We start from the raw sequence: 21,980 nt of genomic DNA on the forward strand, positions 1-21,980 counted from the left end.
AGTCTATCATAGGATTTCCTGTGTCACAATAATCAAGCGTCATTACGTAACATCCGGTCCCGGACATCCTGTATGCTATATCAAAATAAAGGCATAACAGATAACACCACAGTTTTCGCTCTAAACGTTTTTTTTTTTTTTGGCGAATCTGCTGTCGGTGCTTTCAAACTCGTGATATTCAAATCGTCAACAAAACCACGAGACCATACATATTTAAGCAACATTTTAATCTACAATTTTAAGGTTTAAGAATAAAACTGCCTATCTGGTAAATATTAATTTTTGTTTTCGCTCTAAACGTTTTTTATTTTGGCAAATCTGCTGTCGGTGCTTTCAAACTCGTGATGTTCAAACCGTCAACAAAACCACGAGACCATACATATTTAAGCAACATTTTAATCTACAATTTTAAGGTTTAAGAATAAAACTGCCTATCTGATGAATATACATTTTTGTTTTCGCTCTAAACGTTGTTTTTTTTGGCGAATCTGCTGTCGGGGCTTTCAAACTCGTGATGTTCAAATCGTCAACAAAACCACGAGACCATACATATTTAAGCAACATTTTAATCTACAATTTTAAGGTTTAAGAATAAAACTGCCTATCTGGTAAATATTAATTTTTGTTTTCGCTCTAAACGTTTTTTTATTTTGGCGAATCTGCTGTCGGTGCTTTCAAACTCGTGATATTCAAATCGTCAACAAAACCACGAGACCATACATATTTAAGCAACATTTTAATCTACAATTTTAAGGTTTAAGAATAAAACTGCCTATCTGGTAAATATTAATTTTTGTTTTCGCTCTAAACGTTTTTGTTTTTTTTGGCGAATCTGCTGTCGGTGCTTTCAAACTCGTGATATTCAAATCGTCAACAAAACCACGAGACCATACATATTTAAGCAACATTTTAATCTATAATTTTAAGGTTTAAGAATAAAACTGCCTATATGGTAAATATTAATTTTTGTTTTCGCTCTAAACGTTGTTGTTTTGTTTTTGGCGAATGTGCTGTCGGTGCTTTCAAACTCGTGATGTTCAAATCGTCAACAAAACCACGAGACCATACATATTTAAGCAACATTTTAATCTATAATTTTAAGGTTTAAGAATAAAACTGCCTATATGGTAAATATTAATTTTTGTTTTCGCTCTAAACGTTTTTTATTTTGGCAAATCTGCTGTCGGTGCTTTCAAACTCGTGATGTTCAAACCGTCAACAAAACCACGAGACCATACATATTTAAGCAACATTTTAATCTACAATTTTAAGGTTTAAGAATAAAACTGCCTATCTGATGAATATACATTTTTGTTTTCGCTCTAAACGTTGTTTTTTTTGGCGAATCTGCTGTCGGTGCTTTCAAACTCGTGATATTCAAATCTTCAACAAAACCACGAGACCATTCATATTTAAGCAACATTTTAATCTACAATTTTAAGGTTTAAGAATAAAACTGCCTAACAGGTAAATATTAATTTTTGTTTTCGCTCTAAACGTTGTTATTTTGTTTTTGGCGAATCTGCTGTCGGTGCTTTCAAACTAGTGATATTCAAATCGTCAACAAAACCACGAGACCATACATATTTAAGCAACATTTTAATCTACAATTTTAAGGTTTAAGAATAAAACTGCCTATATGGTAAATATTAGTTTTTGTTTTCGCTCTAAACGTTTGTTTTTTTTGGCGAATCTGCTGTCGGTGCTTTCAAACTCGTGATATTCAAATCTTCAACAAAACCACGAGACCATTCATATTTAAGCAACATTTTAATCTACAATTTTAAGGTTTAAGAATAAAACTGCCTAACAGGTAAATATTAATTTTTGTTTTCGCTCTAAACGTTGTTATTTTGTTTTTGGCGAATCTGCTGTCGGTGCTTTCAAACTAGTGATATTCAAATCGTCAACAAAACCACGAGACCATACATATTTAAGCAACATTTTAATCTACAATTTTAAGGTTTAAGAATAAAACTGCCTATATGGTAAATATTAATTTTTGTTTTCGCTCTAAACGTTTTTTGTTTTTTGGCGAATCTGCTGTCGGTGCTTTCAAACTCGTGATATTCAAATCGTCAACAAAACCACGAGACCATACATATTTAAGCAACATTTTAATCTATAATTTTAAGGTTTAAGAATAAAACTGCCTATCAGGTAAATATTAATTTTTGTTTTCGCTCTAAACGTTTTTTTTTTTTTTTTGGCGAATCTGCTGTCGGGGCTTTCAAACTCGTGATGTTCAAATCGTCAACAAAACCACGTGACCAGCAATGCGGAAGTGCGTCGTCAAAGGAAGAGAGAAGCGTCGGACTTGTTGGTTTTAATGTTTTGATCTCCAAACATGATCCGCATGGAGATTTGTCTCTGTTCCTTCATCTCCTTGCTCGCGTTTCTTCACGTCGTCACCGCAGTCAAGAAGCAAACATGGCCGGTGCCGTACAGGTAGGAAGTTTCACGGAACTTTTACAAGTGGCTACACACTTTTTCAAGTCATGTGACATCACCCGGAAGTCGTAGTAAATAGCCCATTTTTAAAAATAAAAATAGGGTTTAGGTGTGTATTGTTTTATACTTGAACCTTTGGGAGTGAGAGTTGTTTTTTCAGAGAGCTCACTCCTCCATAGTTATTTTAATTGAATTGAAACCAGAATGTGTTCCTATTGTGCACCCTGACTCTAACCCACACAATGGCTGTCTTGTAAACACTTTCATTCTCATGGGATTCTAATTAAATGTGATGATTGCATTACTTTATGGAGAATAAGATGAATAGTTATTTTTCATAATGTGTTTATAGCCTGTTGAGCAAGAACATCTGCCAAATAGCAACACTCACAAAGGTGATACTATTCAAATATAATGCATTTTCATGAAATATGTCATATAATTATTTTCAGACAAAAACAATTTTTTTTTACTTTGGAAACATTTTCATATTTTTGTGAAAAGTCAGAAAATGTGTAATGTTAGAGGAAGCAAATTGTAATGACCATAGAATGAAATTGCAATATTAGACAAAACTGTGTTATTACACTGTTATTACAACGTTGTTACCATGTTATTACATTGTTATTATACTGTTATTACACTTTATTACATTACAATTTTATTATATTGTTATTACACTGTTATTACATTTATATAACACTTTTGTTACATTGTTATTACATTGTTATTACACTGTTATTAAAATGTTATTACACTGTTATTGCATTATTACACTGCCTTTACTTTGTTAATACAATGTTATTACATTGTTATTACACTGTTATTACAATGTTATTACATTGTTATTACCATGATATTACACTGTTTTATATTGTTATTACACAATTATTACAATGTTATTACAATGTTATTACATTGTTATTACCATGTTATTACTTTGTTTGTACATTGTTATTACAATGTTATTACATTGTTAATACACTGTTATTACACTGTTATTACAATGTGATTACATTGTTACTACCATGTTAATACATTGTTACTATACTGTTATTACAATGTCAATACACTGTTATTACACTTTTATTACATTACAATTTTATTATATTGTTATTACACAGTTATTACAATGTTTGTACATTGTTATTACCATGTTACTACATTGTTATTACACTGTTATTACATTGTTATTACACTGTTATTATAATGTTATTACGTTATTACATTGTAATTATACTGTTATTACAATGTTATTATACTGTTATTGCATTGTTATTACACTGTCATTACATTGTTATTATATTGTTATTACATTGTTATTACACTGTTAATACATTGTTATTACACTGTTTTTACAATGTTATTACATTGTTATTACAATGTATTACATTGTTTTTACATTGTTATTACACTGTTGTTATATTGTTATTATAGTGTTATATACTGTTATTACACTGTTATTATATTGTTATTACACTTTTAATTACCATGTTATTACACTTTTAATTACCATGTTATTACATTGTTATTATACTGTTATTACACTTTTATAACATTACAATTTTATTATATTGTTATTACATTGTTATTACACTGTTATTACATAACATTGTTATTACACTGTTATTACACTGTTATTACTTTGTTATTACACTTTTATTACACTGTTATTACAAATTATTGTTATTACACTGTTATAACATTGTTTTTACACTGTCATTACATTATTACACTGTTATTACATTATAACACTTTTATTGCACTGTTATTATTTTGTTATTACACTGTTATTACATTGTTATTGCATTGTTATTACACTGATATTACACTGTTATTACATTGTTATTACAATGTTATTACATTGTTATTACACTGTTATTACACTGTTATATTTCTATTACACTTTTATTACACGTTATAACTTTGTTATTACACTGTTATTACACTGTTATTACATTAAATTGCTATTACATTGTTATTACATTGTTTTTACTTTGTTATTACACTATTATTACATGTTGTTACATAACATTGTTATTACATTGTTATTACTGTTATATTGTTAATACACAAATATTACAATGTTATTACAATGTTGTGACAATGTTATTACATTGTTATTACCATGTTATTACATTGTTATTACACTGTTATTACAATGTTATTACAATGTTATTACACTGTTATTACATTGTTATTACAATGTATTACATTGTTTTTACATTGTTATTACACTGTTATATTGTTATTATAATGTTATTAAATGTGTAATGTTTAGAAAAAAATGGGTAATCTTCCAATAATAATAATTAAAAAAAAGAATATTGCAAGAATTGAGTCATACGTCTTGCAAAAACAGATTTTCAGGGAATACGTTGGAATAGTGCTAAGAATAAAAATATATATTTTAGAGGAATACATTCTTACAGTCACAAAATGGGTTATTTTACAAGAAAAAAGTCATAATATTGCAAAGATGAAGTTACTTTTCAGGTAATACATTTGTAATATTATTTTGGGGGAAAGTTGTTATATTGCAGAAATATAGTCCTAATTTTACAAAACAAAAAAGCGTTATTATGGAAGAGTCATATTATAGAAGTATGGCGTGTAATTTTCAGAGAATACAGTTTTATTTTTACATCACAAACATTTTCATATTTTTATGAGAGTCAGAGCAAGCTGTAATTTCTACAGAATGAAATTGCAATACTCATTATTTTCAGGGAATACATTTGCAGTGTTTAGAGTAACATTTGTTCATCTTCCGATTAAAATAAGACTTAAGTCATACTTCTGGAAAAAACAACAACTGATTTTCAGGCAATACATTTGAATAATGCAAGGAATAAAAATATATTTTTAGAGTAATACATTCTTACCATTACAAGAAAATAAATTTTGCGATGAAAACGTCTTAATATTGCAAAGATGAAACTGTTATTTTTTAGATAAAAAATTAGAATATTATTTTGGGGTTAACATTATGACATTGCAGAAATATAGTCTTCATTTTACAACACAAAAAGCTTTACAATGGAAGAATAAAGTTCACGGCGGGCCAAATTTGGCACTTGGCCCTTGAGGCGATATCAAATTAACACGAGAGCTGGCCCGCCGATTATGTTCAGCGGCGGTGCCGCGGTACACCGCATTCACCGCCAATTCTCATACTTGCCAACTCTCCCGGGAGACTCAAATTTCAGTGCCCCTGCCAAAAATCGTCACGTCTGCTTTTCACCCAGGCACTGCCTTTGCGTGCCGGCCCAGTCACATAATTAATTAAATTAATTAATTAATTTAATTAATTAAATTAAAACCAAAACAAACAGGCTAAAGAACAGCTTCTTCCCCAGGGCCATAACCATCCTGAACGGACTGCCCCATTGTCCCTCATAACTGCCTTCTCTTCGGTGCAATAACCCATTCCACCAACCACCCTGTTTTTGTTTTGTTTTTTCATGTATATATTAATTTCACACCACATTCATTGCACTTCTACATTTTTTAAATTTTTATATATTTGCACATTGTTTTTCTAGCATGCACACATCGCACTGTATGGAATGGCCTCAATCTCGTTACCTTGCGTAATGACAATAAAGCTGATTCTGATTCTGATTCTGATTCTGATAATATCTACGGCTTTTCACACACACAAGTGAATGCAAGTCATACTTGATCAACAGCGATACAGGTTACACTGAGGGTGCCCGTATAAATAACTTTAACACTGTTACAAATACAGGTAAAAGCCAGTAAATTAGAATATTTTGAAAAACTTGATTTATTTCAGTAATTGCATTCAAAAGGTGTAACTTGTACATTATATTTATTCATTGCACACAGAATGATGCATTCAAATGTTTATTTCATTTAATTTTGATGATTTGAAGTGGCAACAAATGAAAATCCAAAATTCCGTGTGTCACAAAATTAGAATATTACTTAAGGCTAATACAAAAAAGGGATTTTTAGAAATGTTGGCCAACTGAAAAGTATGAAAATGAAAAATATGAGCATGTACAATACTCAATACTTGGTTGGAGCTCCTTTTGCCTCAATTACTGCGTTAATGCGGCGTGGCATGGAGTCGATGAGTTTCTGGCACTGCTCAGGTGTTATGAGAGCCCAGGTTGCTCTGATAGTGGCCTTCAACTCTTCTGCGTTTTTGGGTCTGGCATTCTGCATCTTCCTTTTCACAATACCCCACAGATTTTCTATGGGGCTAAGGTCAAGGGAGTTGGCGGGCCAATTTAGAACAGAAATACCATGGTCCGTAAACCAGGCACGGGTAGATTTTGCGCTGTGTGCAGGCGCCAAGTCCTGTTGGAACTTGAAATCTCCATCTCCATAGAGCAGGTCAGCAGCAGGAAGCATGAAGTGCTCTAAAACTTGCTGGTAGACGGCTGCGTTGACCCTGGATCTCAGGAAACAGAGTGGACCGACACCAGCAGATGACATGGCACCCAAAACCATCACTGATGGTGGAAACTTTACACTAGACTTCAGGCAACGTGGATCCTGTGCCTCTTCTGTCTTCCTCCAGACTCTGGGACCTCGATTTCCAAAGGAAATGCTAAATTTGCATGGTTGGGTGATGGTTTGGGGTGCCATGTCATCTGCTGGTGTCGGTCCACTCTGTTTCCTGAGATCCAGGGTCAACGCAGCCGTCTACCAGCAAGTTTTAGAGCACTTCATGCTTCCTGCTGCTGACCTGCTCTATGGAGATGGAGATTTCAAGTTCCAACAGGACTTGGGGCCTGCACAAAGCGCAAAATCTACCCGTGCCTGGTTTACGGACCATGGTATTTCTGTTCTAAATTGGCCCGCCAACTCCCCTGACCTTAGCCCCATAGAAAATCTGTGGGGTATTGTGAAAAGGAAGATGCAGAATGCCAGACCCAAAAACGCAGAAGAGTTGAAGGCCACTATCAGAGCAACCTGGGCTCTCATAACACCTGAGCAGTGCCAGAAACTCATCGACTCCATGCCACGCCGCATTAACGCAGTAATTGAGGAAAAAGGAGCTCCAACCAAGTATTGAGTATTGTACATGCTCATATTTTTCATTTTCATACTTTTCAGTTGGCCAACATTTCTAAAAATCCCTTTTTTGTATTAGCCTTAAGTAATATTCTAATTTTGTGACACACGGAATTTTGGATTTTCATTTGTTGCCACTTCAAATCATCAAAATTAAATGAAATAAACATTTGAATGCATCAGTCTGTGTGCAATGAATAAATATAATGTACAAGTTACACCTTTTGAATGCAATTACTGAAATAAATCAAGTTTTTCAAAATATTCTAATTTACTGGCTTTTACCTGTATGCGCCACACTGTGAACCCACACCAAACAAGAATGACAAACACATTTCGGGAGAACATCCGCACCGTAACACAACATAAACACAACAAAACAAATACCCAGAATCCCATTTCAGCCCTAACTCTTCTGGGCTGCAATGTACACCCTCGCTACCACCAAACCCCGCCCCCCCCCAACCCCGCCCACGTCAACCGATGCACGGAGGGGGGGGGCGGTATAGCTCGGTTGGTAGAGTGGCCGTGCCAGCAACTTGAGGGTTCCAGGTTCGATCCCCGCTTCCGCCATCCTAGTCACTGCCGTTGTGTCCTTGGGCAAGACACTTTACCCACCTGCGCCCAGTGCCACCCACACTGCCTTAAATGTAACTTAGATATTGGCTTTCACTATGTAAAGCCCTTTGAGTCACTAGAGAAAAAGCGCTATATAAATATAATTCACTTCACTTCACTGTTCCAGTTTATCCTCCAACTGTAGCCACCTCGCTTTGTTCCCTGTTTAGTCTTCTTTACTTGGCGCAGGTCATCATGTTGCTTCCTCCACTTCCGCACTATTCATTCCTTTATGTTCAATTCTCTCGCTGCTGCTCTATTCCCGTCTTCTACTGCGGGACTGATCGCCTTGACTTTAAACTCTGCGTCGTAAGCGTGTCTCTTAATAGGAGCCATTTTTGGGTCTTTACATAAAGTTTAGGTCTCGCAACTACGGACTTCTTCTTCTTCTACGGGGGAAAATGAAGTCGGCGTAGTTACCGTAGTTGCGAGACCTGTTGTGGCTCAATATTGGTCCATATATAAGGCGCACCGGATTATAAGGCGCACTGTCAGCTTTTGAGGAAATTGGAGGTTTTTAGGTGCGCCTTATGGTGCGGAAAATACGGTACCTTGAAGGTAGAAAAGCGCTATACAAGTAGAACTTATTCACATCTTCATGTCCTCCACAGACGCTATGACCGGCGTCCTGACGCGGACGCTTACTGCCAGGCTCTCTACCCGTTCTGTCCCACGGGCGACCGCCAAGGCCACATTCCCTTCATGAGGGACGACGACGTCATTTCGGTGTATCGCCTGCAGACTCCAGTGTGGGAGTTCAAATATGGAGACCTGCTGGGAAATCTGGTGAATCCAAAATGACAAGAGGCTAACCATATTAGCCAATAGCTGAACTTTTTCTTTTGTTAGCATATCATGCACGACGCCGTGGGCTTCAGCAGCGCCCAGACCAGTGCCAACTACACCATGGAGTGGTACGAACTCTTCCAGCTGGGCAACTGCACCTTCCCCCACCTCAGACCCGACATGCACGCCCCCTTCTGGTGCAACCAGGGAGCCGCCTGCTTCTACCATGGCATCGACGACGCCCATTGGTCCGACAACGGAACCCTGGAGAAAGTCGCCCAAATCAGCGGTAAGTTCCATCGCAGTTTGAAATGCTAACATGTAGCCACCTCGCGACTACTACTACTACGGTATCACCATACGGAAATGTATTGGATGAAAATAATATTGGATGCAACCCGATGTCGACAACACAAACACTGATTATGACACATTCAGCATGTCACAAAGAAACAGTATTGATATTAAATGGTAGGTTGATACATACTTGCCAACCCTCCCGAAATTCAGCGCCTCTCCCGAAAACCTCCCGGGACAAATTTTCTCCCGAAAAACTCCCGAAATTCAGGCGGACCTGAGTGACGTGTTGACAACACACAACAACAGTGTCTACCGTAAAGCAGTTCGTCTGCCGTAAACAGCAATGTTGTGACACTTTTAAACAGGACAATACTGCCATCTACTGTACATGCATATGTGACCCACCCATAATGTGTCACATTTTTGTGTTGATTTATTTATTTTATTTTGTGGTTTGAATTCGTTTTTTGGAGCGGTCATTACACATTTATCAGTATTCACATTGGTCAGTAGGGGGCAGTAGGGCGTTTCTTCCCAATTGAATGCTATCGCCTGCAGACCGGAAGTGTCTTGTCATTCTGATGAGCGCGACCAGTCTGTGAACAATTGAAACGTCCTGTGTGCTTTTTCCTCCTGTATAACAGGTTAGTTTTGGTGAATCAACTCACTGAATAATATCCATGTGATCTTTATAAGTTTAAGTACACATTCTGATGGTGGAGCCTAACTCTAAAGTGTTTGTGAGTTGTAGTTTGTAAATGAACACTGAAATTCAAGTATTTATTTTATTTATATATATATATATATATATATATATATATATATATATATATATATATATATATATATGTCTTAATAAGGTTATCCAAAAAATAGTGCTCGATATTGTAGTAGAGCGCAATATATGTATGTGTGGGAAAAAAATCACAAGACTACTTCATCTCTACAGGCCTGTTTCATGAGGGGTTCCCTCAATCATCAGGAGATTTTAATGGGAGCATTCACATACCATGGTTTGTATAGGGCACAGAGTGGGTGGGTACAGGCTGGCGTAGGGGCGTGGTGATTGGCTAGGAGGTGTTTCCGTCTGTGGCGGCATGCTGATACAATTTCGCTGCGCTTGTTGAGGGATGACAGGTCTGGACGGTATATAATAAACAGTTTCTCTTTCAAGCATAGGTTGCATCTTTTATTACCACTATTGTAAGGTGTGCTGGATGCAAGAATTTGCCATGTTATTGAATATTCAACATTATTGTCTTTGAGGTCCCAAATGTGTTTGCTGAGTTCTGTGGTATTCCGCAGGTTTTGGTTCCTGAAAGAAGCCTTGTGATTGTTCCATCTGGTTTTAAACTCTCCCTCGGTTAATCCTACATATGTGTCGGATGTGTTAATGTCCTTGCGTGTTACCTTAGATTGGTAAACAACTGATGTTTGTAAGCACCCACCGTTGAGAGGGCAATCAGGTTTCTTGCGGCAGTTGCAGCCTTTGTTGGTTTTGGGGTCGCTCTGTCTGGGGGCCGACGGCTCATTTGCAATTGTTTTGTTGTGGTTTGAGATGATTTGTCGTATATTGTTCATGCAGCTGTAGCTCAATTTAATGTTGTTCTTGTTGAATACTTTTCTTAGGGTGTTGCCTTTGGGGAAGTGTTTGTCAATCAGATTGAGGAATTTGTGGCCAATGTTAGTTGAAACGTTTTTGCTGTATGGGGGGTTGTACCAGATGATGTTGTTTCGTTTTCTGTTCTTTTTTGGTTGGTTTCCTGGCGTGGGTTCATAGGTGAGGGTGAAATTGTATCCGCTTTCATCAAGGGCTTTTTGGTACGGGGGGGTTGCTTGGTCAAATTCAGCTTTGCTAGATGACAGCATCGATAGCCTTTTATTAATTCCGGTAGGTATTCTTTTCGTGGTGGTGGGTGGGTGGTTGCTGTCATGGTGCACGTATTGGAGTGTTGTGTTGGATTTCGTGAATGGTTGGTAGCTGTTATTTCTCAGGTTGAAAGTGACGTCGAGGAAGTTGACGGTTTGCTTGTTGGATTCAATCATGATCCGTAGGCCGTTCTCTTTGAAAATTTGGCATATGCGCTTCTTGGTATTCTCGCTGCTCCTTGGCGAGGCGCGACACACTGCCAGTCCGTCATCACGGTAAATACCAAGGTTCAGGTTGAGGCTAGCGAGCTGGGAGAGGAGGAAACTCCCAACGAGTTCACACGTTTCTGCTCCGTCAAAACTTCCCATAGTGACGTCAACCATGGCAAAAAAAGAACAACTCAACATTTGACAAAAAAAAAGATAATATTATCCATAGTGATAATTGATACTGTCGAAATGTTACTATGCAACAAAAGTAATATCACAAGATCGATGACTGATTTGATACCATTTAAAACAAATAATCACAATACCAATATTAGCAGTTTATTGGTACTGTACAGTAAAATATTATATTTCTATATCTTTATTTGAAACAATAGCATTAAATAAATGACTGCCATATTTGATGAGTTGATACTGGACCGTAGAGTGTTGATAGTACTGATAAGAAAATAACGGTGATAGACACAATTGCAATAATGATATCATATTGTTGAGAAATAACAGAATTAACAATATTTGCCACCTTAAAAAAAGAAAGAAAGTAGAATTATTGCCCAACAATAAAATGTGTTTCAGGTCATCAGTTTAACGAGATGGCCAAGTGGGTCCAAGACGACAACGCCACGGGGATCTACTACGAGACGTGGACGGTGCTCTCCGACCCGAGCCCCGACGCCAGCGTGTGGTTCGAGTCCTACGACTGCTCGCGGTTCGTGCAGCGCACGTATCGCACGCTCGCCCGCCTGGGCGCCAAACTGAGCAGCCGCACGCAGACCAACTACACCAAGGTCTACCTGTACAGCGGAGAGCCCGCCTACCTGGGCAACGACAGCGCCATCTTCGGCCAGCCGGCGCTCAAGAACCTGGCGGCGGACATTCGGGATTTTTACCGCACGTTCCGAGCGCACCAGTCCATGGCGGAGTTGGCGCTCAGCGTGATGGAGGCGTTCAAGGAGGTGGTGTTGGACAAGAACTTTTACTTCTACTACAACTTTGAGTACTGGCGGCTGCCCATGAAGTCTCCTTACGTACGCATCACTTACCAGGAGGTGCCTTTGCCTTAACGCACTAACAAATACTCACATTACCATAACGCAGTACCAAATACTCACAGCTACCATAATGCAGTTCTAAATACTGCAATTTACCATAACGCAGTACTAAATACTCAAATTTACCATAACGTAGTACTAAATACTCAAATTTACCATAACACAGTACTAAATACTCAAATTTACCATAACGTAGTACTAAATACTCAAATTTACCATAACACAGTACTAAATACTCAAATTTACCATAACGTAGTACTACTCAAATTTACCATAAAACAGTACTAAATACTCAAATTTACCATAACACAGTACTAAATACTCAAATTTACCATAACGTAGTACTAAATACTCAAATTTACCATAACACAGTACTAAATACTCAAATTTACCATAACGTAGTACTAAATACTCAAATTTACCATAACACAGTACTAAATACTCAAATTTACCATAACGTAGTACTACTCAAATTTACCATAACACAGTACTAAATACTCAAATTTACCATAACACAGTACTAAATACTCAATTTTACCATAACACAGTACTAAATACTCAAATTTACCATAACGTAGTACTAAATACTCAAATTTACCATAGCACAGTACTAAATACTCAAATTTACCATAACGTAGTACTAAATACTCAAATTTACCATAACGTAGTACTAAATACTCAAATTTACCATAACACAGTACTAAATACTCAAATTTACCATAACGCAGTACTAAATACTCAAATTTACCATAACGTAGTACTAAATACTGCAATTTACCATAACATAGTACTAAATACTCAAATTTACCATAACGTAGTACTAAATACTCAAATTTACCATAACACAGTACTAAATACTGCAATTTACCATAACACAGTACTAAATACTCAAATTTACCATAACGTAGTACTAAATACTCAAATTTACCATAATGTAGTACTAAATACTCAAATTTACCATAACGCAGTACTAAATACTCAAATTTACCATAACGCAGTACTAAATACTCAAATTTACAATAACGTAGTACTAAATACTGCAATTTACCATAACGTAGTACTAAATACTCAAATTTACCATAACGCAGTACTAAATACTCAAATTTACCATAACGTAGTACTAAATACTGCAATTTACCATAACGTAGTACTAAATACTCAAATTTACCATAACACAGTACTAAATACTCAAATTTACCATAACGTAGTACTAAATACTCAAATTTACCATAATGCAGTACTAAATACTCAAATTTACCATAACGTAGTACTAAATACTCAAATTTACCATAACGTAGTACTAAATACTGCAATTTACCATAACGCAGTACTAAATACTTCAATTTACCATAACGCAGTACTAAATACTTCAATTTACCATAACGCAGTACACTTGGGAGTAGCGATTAGTGAACTAGTCACAATCTAGCGTTTAAGGCTCTAGTTGCCAGCTAGCAATTAACGCGCCATTTGTCAGCTAGCGATTAGCACTCGAGTTGCCAATATCATTCATTGCGATATCATTGTTATACTGATATACTATACTGATATACTAGTGTCAACATTTGATGATATCCTAATATTGTACAAAATGTATAGTTGGTTAATTGTGATATCAATATTTTAAACTGGCTTATAAATATTATCATATTAAAAATACTGATATCCATTGCAATATCAATACTTTAAACTGGTACATCAATACTGTAAAAAAAAAAAAGATGATATAATAGTGTCAAAATTTGATGATATCCTAATATTATACAAAATGTGTGATTAGGTTAATTACGATATCAATATTTTAAACTGACTCATCAATATTATCCTATTAAAAATGCTGATATCCATTGTGATATCAGCATTTTATACTGCCATATCAACACTGTAACAAAAAAGATAATGATATACAATGATTGCGATATCAATATTTAAAATTGCCGTATCAACATTATCCTAATAAAAATATCGATATCATCCATTGCGATATCAGTATTTTATTCTGGCATATCAATACAGTAACAAAAAAGATGATACGATAGTCAAAATTTCATGATATCCTAATATCATACAAAATGTATACTTGGTTAATTGCGATACCATTATTTTAAATATTATGAATATTTTCCAATTAAAAATACTGATATCCATTGCGATATCAATATTTGATACTGGTACATCAATTTTGTAACAAAAAAAGAAAATATAATAGTGTCAAAATTTGATAATATTCTTATATCATACAAAATGTGTGATTAGGTTAATTGCGATAAATATTTGAAACTGGCTCATCAATATTATCCTATTAAAAATACCAATATCATCCATTGTGATATCAGCATTTTATACTGGCATATCAACACTGTAACAAAAAAGATAATGATATACATACACTAATAGTGTCGAAATTTGATGATATCCTGATATTACGTCAAATGTATGATTAGGTTGATTGCGATATCAATATATAAAATTGGCTTATCAACACTATCCTAATAAAAATATCGATATCATCCATTGCGATATCAGTATTTTATTCTGGCATATCAATACAGTAACAAAAGAGATGATACAACAGTGTCAAAATTTGATGATATCCTAATATTATACAAAATGTATAATTGGTTAATTGCGATACCATTATTTTAAATATTATGAATATTTTCCAATTAAAAATACTGATATCCATTGCGATATCAATATTTGATACTGGTACATCAATTTTGTAACAAAAAAAGAAAATATAATAGTGTCAAAATTTGATGATATCCTAATATTATACAAAATGTGTGATTAGGTTAATTGCGATAAATATTTGAAACTGGCTCATCAATATTATCCTATTAAAAATACCAATATCATCCATTGTGATATCAGCATTTTATACTGGCATATCAACACTGTAACAAAAAAGATAATGATATACATACAGTATGGTGTCAAAATTTGATGATATTCTAATATTGCATAAAATGTATGATTAGGTTGATTGCGATATCAATATATAAAATTGGCTTATCAACACTATCCTATTAAAAATATCGATATCATCCATTGCGATATCAGTATTTTATTCTGGCATATCAATACAGTAACAAAAAAGATAATGATATACATACACTAATAGTGTCGAAATTTGATGATATCCTGATATTACGTCAAATGTATGATTAGGTTGATTGCGATATCAATATATAAAATTGGCTTATCAACACTATCCTATTAAAAATATCGATATCATCCATTGCGATATCAGTATTTTATTCTGGCATATCAATACAGTAACAAAAAAGATGATACAACAGTCAAAATTTGATGATATCCTAATATTATACAAAATGTATACTTGGTTAATTGCGATACCAGTATTTTAAATATTATGAATATTTTCCAATTAAAAATACTGATATCCATTGTGATATCAATATTTGATACTGGTACATCAATTTTGTAACAAAAAAAGAAAATATAATAGTGTCAAAATTTGATGATATCCTGATATTACGTCAAATGTATGATTAGGTTGATTGCGATATCAATATTTAAAATTGGCTTATCAACATTATCCTATTAAAAATATCGATATCATCCTTTGCGATATCAGTATTTTATTCTGGCATATCAATACAGTAACAAAAAAGATGATACGATAGTCAAAATTTCATGATATCCTAATATTATACAAAATGTATACTTGGTTAATTGCGATACCAGTATTTTAAATATTATGAATATTTTCCAATTAAAAATACTGATATCCATTGTGATATCAATATTTGATACTGGTACATCAATTTTGTAACAAAAAAAGAAAATATAATAGTGTCAAAATTTGATGATATCCTGATATTACGTCAAATGTATGATTAGGTTGATTGCGATATCAATATTTAAAATTGGCTTATCAACACTATCCTATTAAAAATATCGATATCATCCATTGCGATATCAGTATTTTATTCTGGCATATCAATACAGTAACAAAAAAGATGATACAACAGTCAAAATTTGATGATATCCTAATATTATACAAAATGTATAATTGGTTAATTGCGATACCAGTATTTTAAATATTATGAATATTTTCCAATTAAAAATACTGATATCCATTGCGATATCAATATTTGATACTGGTACATCAAATTTGTAACAAAAAAAGAAAATATAATAGTGTCAAAATTTGATGATATCCTGATATTACATCAAATGTATGATTAGGTTGATTGCGATATCAATATATAAAATTGGCTTATCAACACTATCCTATTAAAAATATCGATATCATCCATTGCGATATCAGTATTTTATTCTGGCATATCAATACAGTAACAAAAAAGATGATACAACAGTCAAAATTTGATGATATCCTAATATTATACAAAATGTATAATTGGTTAATTGCGATATCATTATTTTAAATATTATGAATATTTTTCCAATTAAAAATACAGTTATATCCATTGCGATATCAATATTTGATACTGGTACATCAATTCTGTAACAAAAAAGAAAATATAATAGTGTCAAAATTTGATAATATTCTTATATCATACAAAATGTGTGATTAGGTTAATTGCGATAAATATTTGAAACTGGCTCATCAATATTATCCTATTAAAAATACCAATATCATCCATTGTGATATCAGCATTTTATACTGGCATATCAACACTGTAACAAAAAAGATAATGATATACAATAATTGCGATATCAATATTTAAAATTGGCTCATCAACATTATCCTAATAAAAATATCGATATCATCCATTGCGATATCAGTATTTTATTCTGGCATATCAATACAGTGTCAAAATTTGATGATATCCTAATATTATACAAAATGTATAATTGGTTAATTGCGATACCATTATTTTAAATATTATGAATATTTTCCAATTAAAAATACTGATATCCATTGCGATATCAATATTTGATACTGGTACATCAATTTTGTAACAAAAAAGAAAATATAATAGTGTCAAAATTTGATGATATCCTGATATCATACAAAATGTGTGATTAGGTTAATTGCGATAAATATTTGAAACTGGCTCATCAATATTATCCTATTAAAAATACCAATAACATCCATTGTGATATCAGTATTTTATACTGGCATATCAATACGCTAACAAAAAAGATAATGATATACATACAGTAATAGTGTCGAAATTTGATGATATTCTAATATTGCATAAAATGTATGATTAGGTTGATTGCAATATCAATATTTTAAATCAGCTTAACATTATCCTATAAAAAATGCCGATATCATCCATTGCAGTAAATGACAGTACTGCAAGTTGGCATCTCCTACCCACGTTAAAAGCGAAATAAAGGTCCTGAAGGCCAGCACAACACTTTTTAATATTTAAGTTGTTTTTAGTTCAATTATGCTTTATGCTTTATGCTATACCAGGGGTGCTCATTACGTCGATCGCGATCTACCGGTCGATCTCGGAGGGTGTGTCAGTCGATCACCAGCCAGGCATTAAAAAAATAGTCCTAAAAATGAGCGATCATAAATCTTCACTATGACGTCACTTTCGTCACTTGATTGACATTCACGGCACCCGAGGGTCTTCTGAGATGACGCTGGCTGCTGCCAGCTCATTCAAATTACCGACTGGAAGGCGAGAAACACTTTATTTCAACAGACTCTGGCGCCGTACCTGTCGTCAAAACTCCAAAGACCGACCGCACAGTTGCACAATAAAAGCTCTGCTTCATCCTGCCTGCGCTACCAAAATAAGAGTCTCAGAAAGCTGGCGTGCACAAGCTAGCAAGCTACGGAGTTTGCCGACAATGTGTTTCTTGTAAAGTGTATACAAAGGAGTACGGAAGCTGGACAAATAAGATGCCAAAAACCAACCACTTTCATGTGGTATTGGACAGAAAGGAGGACTTTTTTGCTCCTCCATTCGAAAATGCGGACGTTATCATCACCACTGTCTGATTCCTATCAATGCAAGTCATCACAATCAGGTAATACACCAACTTATAGTCTTGTCTTCATGAAAGAAAGGAATCTATATGTGTTAAACATGCTTGTATTATCTTTAACCACCTATAAGTTGTTAACAATATTAACTATATGTGTTAAACATGCTTGCATTATCTGTAAACACCTTTAAGTTGTTAACAATATTAACTATTTGTGTTAAACATGCTTGTATTATTTTTAACCACCTTTAACTTGTTAACAATATTAACTATATGTGTTAAACATGCTTGCATTATCATTAAACACCTTTAACTTGTTAACAATATTAACTATATGTATTAAACATACTTGTATTATCATTAAACACCTTTAATGTATTAACAATATTAACTATATGTGTTAAACATGCTTGCATTATCATTAAAAACCTTTAACTTGTTAACAAAAACATATATTTAATAAATAAGTAAATATAAATGATATATATGAATGAGGTAGATCCCCACGACTTGATCAATTGAAAAGTAGCTCGCCTGCAGAAAAAGTGTGAGCACCCCTGGTCTACATGTACATTTCCCTTTTAATCTCCATTTAAAAGCAGGAATATTAATATTGTAGACAACTACAGCGTGAGGTAGGTCACATTGTATATTAACCCACAGTCAGCAGGTAGACAAATACAGCGTGAAAAAGTTCACAAATTGGTGCTTAGAAAGTAACTGACAAAGTAAACCTGGTGAAAACAACCTCAATGAAGAAGGTTAATAATTGCAATTCTACAGAGGGAGCGTTATTTGATATCCAAATCGGTGTTCCAAAACTTAAAAGTTGCATTTTTTTTAGTTGGCTGCGTAATTCAATAGACCCCACTATTGTTACGCAACTGGTTGCATTTTTCAAGGAAAGAACAAACCCTTTGTACCTTGACTAGAAGTGACAGCCAAAGAAAAAAAAGCACAGAGCGAACCCTCTTGCACTCTGATTGGAGGCGACGAAGAAAACAAACATGATCAACCAAACAGGGCAAAGTTATCGGGTTCCTTTTTATTTATCATTCAATTAATTGATTTATTAACTATCATGTTTTCAGACGTGATGAGACAAAAAGGAGCATGCACAGATCATTTAAAAAAAACTTCAAACGAAAAATGCACCTGAGCGTCCCGAAAGTGCCGGGCGAAGTTTGTGCATCGCAAGCGACTTGGCTAATTAAAAACAATCTCGTTAATTACGTCGTAGATTTATCGGATCGCTTCCTCAAGAGGAATTACCATTTGGTATTGACATAAGGTGCGTGGGGAATATCTGCCTGTACCACAAACATCGTGCAAACGGCCTTCGTCTGTAAAGCCGACGCACTTTTGCACGGGAAAAAAAAAATCAAACAAATTGAAGATGTTCATACCGTGGAATAACACTGTACACTTTAACATGACACACACACATACATACATACATACATACAAACATACATACATACATATATATATATATATATATACAGTGGGGCAAAAAAGTATTTAGTCAGCCACCAATTGTGCAAGTTCTCCCACTTTAAATGATGACAGAGGTCTGTAATTTTCATCATAGGTACACTTCAACTGTGAGAGACAGAATGTGAAAAAAAAATCCAGGAATTCACATTGTAGGATTTTTAAATAATTTATTTGTAAATGATGGTGGAAAATAAGTATTTGGTCAATAACAAAAATTCTACTCAATACTTTGTAATATAACCTTTGTTGGCAATAACAGAGGTCAAACGATTACTATAGGTCTTTACCAGGTTTGCACACACAGTAGCTGGTATTTTGGCCCATTCCTCCATGCAGATCTTCTCGAGAGCAGTGATGTTTTGGGGCTGTCGCCGAGCAACACGGACTTTCAACTCCCTCCACAGATTTTCTATGGGGTTGAGGTCTGGAGACTGGCTAGGCCACTCCAGGACTTTCAAATGCTTCTTACGGAGCCACTCCTTCGTTGCCCGGGCGGTGTGTTTGGGATCATTGTCATGCTGGAAGACCCAGCCACGTTTCATCTTCAAAGCTCTCTCTGATGGAAGGAGGTTTTGGCTCAAAATCTCACGATACAGGGCCCCCTTCATTCTTTCCTTAACACGGATCAGTCGGCCTGTCCCCTTAGCAGAAAAACAGCCCCAAAGCATGATGTTTCCACCCCCATGCTTCACAGTAGGTATGGTGTTCTTAGGATGCAACTCAGTATTCTTCTTCCTCCAAACACGATGAGTTGAGTTTATACCAAAAAGTTATATTTTGGTTTCATCTGACCACATGACATTCTCCCAATCCTCTGCTGCATCACCCATGTGCTCTCTGGCAAACTTCAGACGGGCCTGGACGTGCACTGGCTTAAGCAGGGGGACACGTCTGGCACTGCAGGATTTGATTCCCTGTCGGCGTAGTGTGTTACTGATGGTAACCTTTGTTACTTTGGTCCCAGCTCTCTGCAGGTCATTCACCAGGCCCCCCCGTGTGGTTCTGGGATTTTTGCTCACCGTTCTCATGATCATTTTGACCCCACGGGATGAGATCTTGCGTGGAGCCCCAGATCGAGGGAGATTATCAGTGGTCTTGTATGTCTTCCATTTTCTGATAATTGCTCCCACAGTTGATTTTTTCACACCAAGCTGCTTGCCTATTGTAGATTAACTCTTCACAGTCTGGTGCAGGTCTACAATTCTTTTCCTGGTGTCCTTCGACAGCTCTTTGGTCTTGGCCATAGTGGAGTTTGGAGTCTGACTGTTTGAGGCTGTGGACAGGTGTCTTTTATACAGATAACCAGTTCAAACAGGTGCCATTAATACAGGTAACAAGTGGAGGACAGAAGAGCTTCTTAAAGAAGAAGCTACAGGTCTGTGAGAGCCAGAGATCTTCCTTGTTTGAAGTGACCAAATACTTATTTTCCACCATAATTTACAAATAAATTATTTAAAATTCCTACAATGTGAATTCCTGGATTTGTTTTCACATTCTGTCTCTCACAGTTGAAGTGTACCTATGATGAAAATTACAGACCTCTGTCATCATTTTAAGTGGGAGAACTTGCACAATCGGTGGCTGACTAAATACGTTTTTGCCCCACTGTATACTGTATATACATATATATACATACATATTTCTATTTACTTACATCTCCGACGGCCATGTTTGTAGTTATGGCATCAAGATCCAAACACTCTTCCTTCTGCCTGAAGCCTGGATTATGCTCTTGCGTCATGGCTCGTTCCTCCACATCCAAACTGTCCTGTGTAGCTTTCCGTACTCTCCCCACAAGAGGCCTTATGGGTCAGATTATAGGACATTATTTCCGATGTGTTTACAACTCGTTCAGAGAGCGCACAAATGATTGGGGAACACTGTTAGCGATAACAGCAACATTGATTCATTCCAGCTTCGTAATCTAACTGCTATTGTTTACTTGCAACAAACAAAGCTAAACTACAAACTTATACAAAGGTGCTGCTAATCTATGAATTTTTCTTCGCTAACGGCCATAACGTTTTGTATACAACAACCATAATAGTAGCAACACCTGCAGACTGAAAAGGTGTGTAATTGTGCTATGGTGCCACCTGTTGGACGAGTTTGCTTACTGCAGGTGCTGCGGGTTGAAAGTCTACACTTTTTGTACGATTATTACCACCACAAGTGAGAATTTAGCTTCAC

The 21,980-nt window shown here is 35.1% G+C and overlaps 2 protein-coding genes across 2 annotated transcripts in view; one reads left to right on the forward strand and one right to left on the reverse strand.

Annotated features, from left to right (window-relative positions):
- The window catches only part of uchl3 (ubiquitin carboxyl-terminal esterase L3 (ubiquitin thiolesterase)), a 111,795-nt gene that overhangs the window by 33,823 nt on the left and 55,992 nt on the right, over window positions 1-21,980 (reverse strand). The window lies entirely within an intron of this gene.
- cln5 (CLN5 intracellular trafficking protein) lies at window positions 2,222-12,539 on the forward strand. The gene is made up of 4 exons (XM_061970513.2): window positions 2,222-2,448; window positions 8,730-8,904; window positions 8,968-9,193; window positions 11,878-12,539. The coding sequence occupies exons 1-4, from the start codon at window positions 2,348-2,350 to the stop codon at window positions 12,363-12,365; spliced, it is 990 nt and encodes a 329-aa protein (XP_061826497.2). The 5' UTR covers window positions 2,222-2,347; the 3' UTR covers window positions 12,366-12,539.

Source organism: Nerophis lumbriciformis, linkage group LG13 (genome assembly GCF_033978685.3).
Source record: "Nerophis lumbriciformis linkage group LG13, RoL_Nlum_v2.1, whole genome shotgun sequence".
Lineage (NCBI taxonomy): Eukaryota > Metazoa > Chordata > Actinopteri > Syngnathiformes > Syngnathidae > Nerophis > Nerophis lumbriciformis.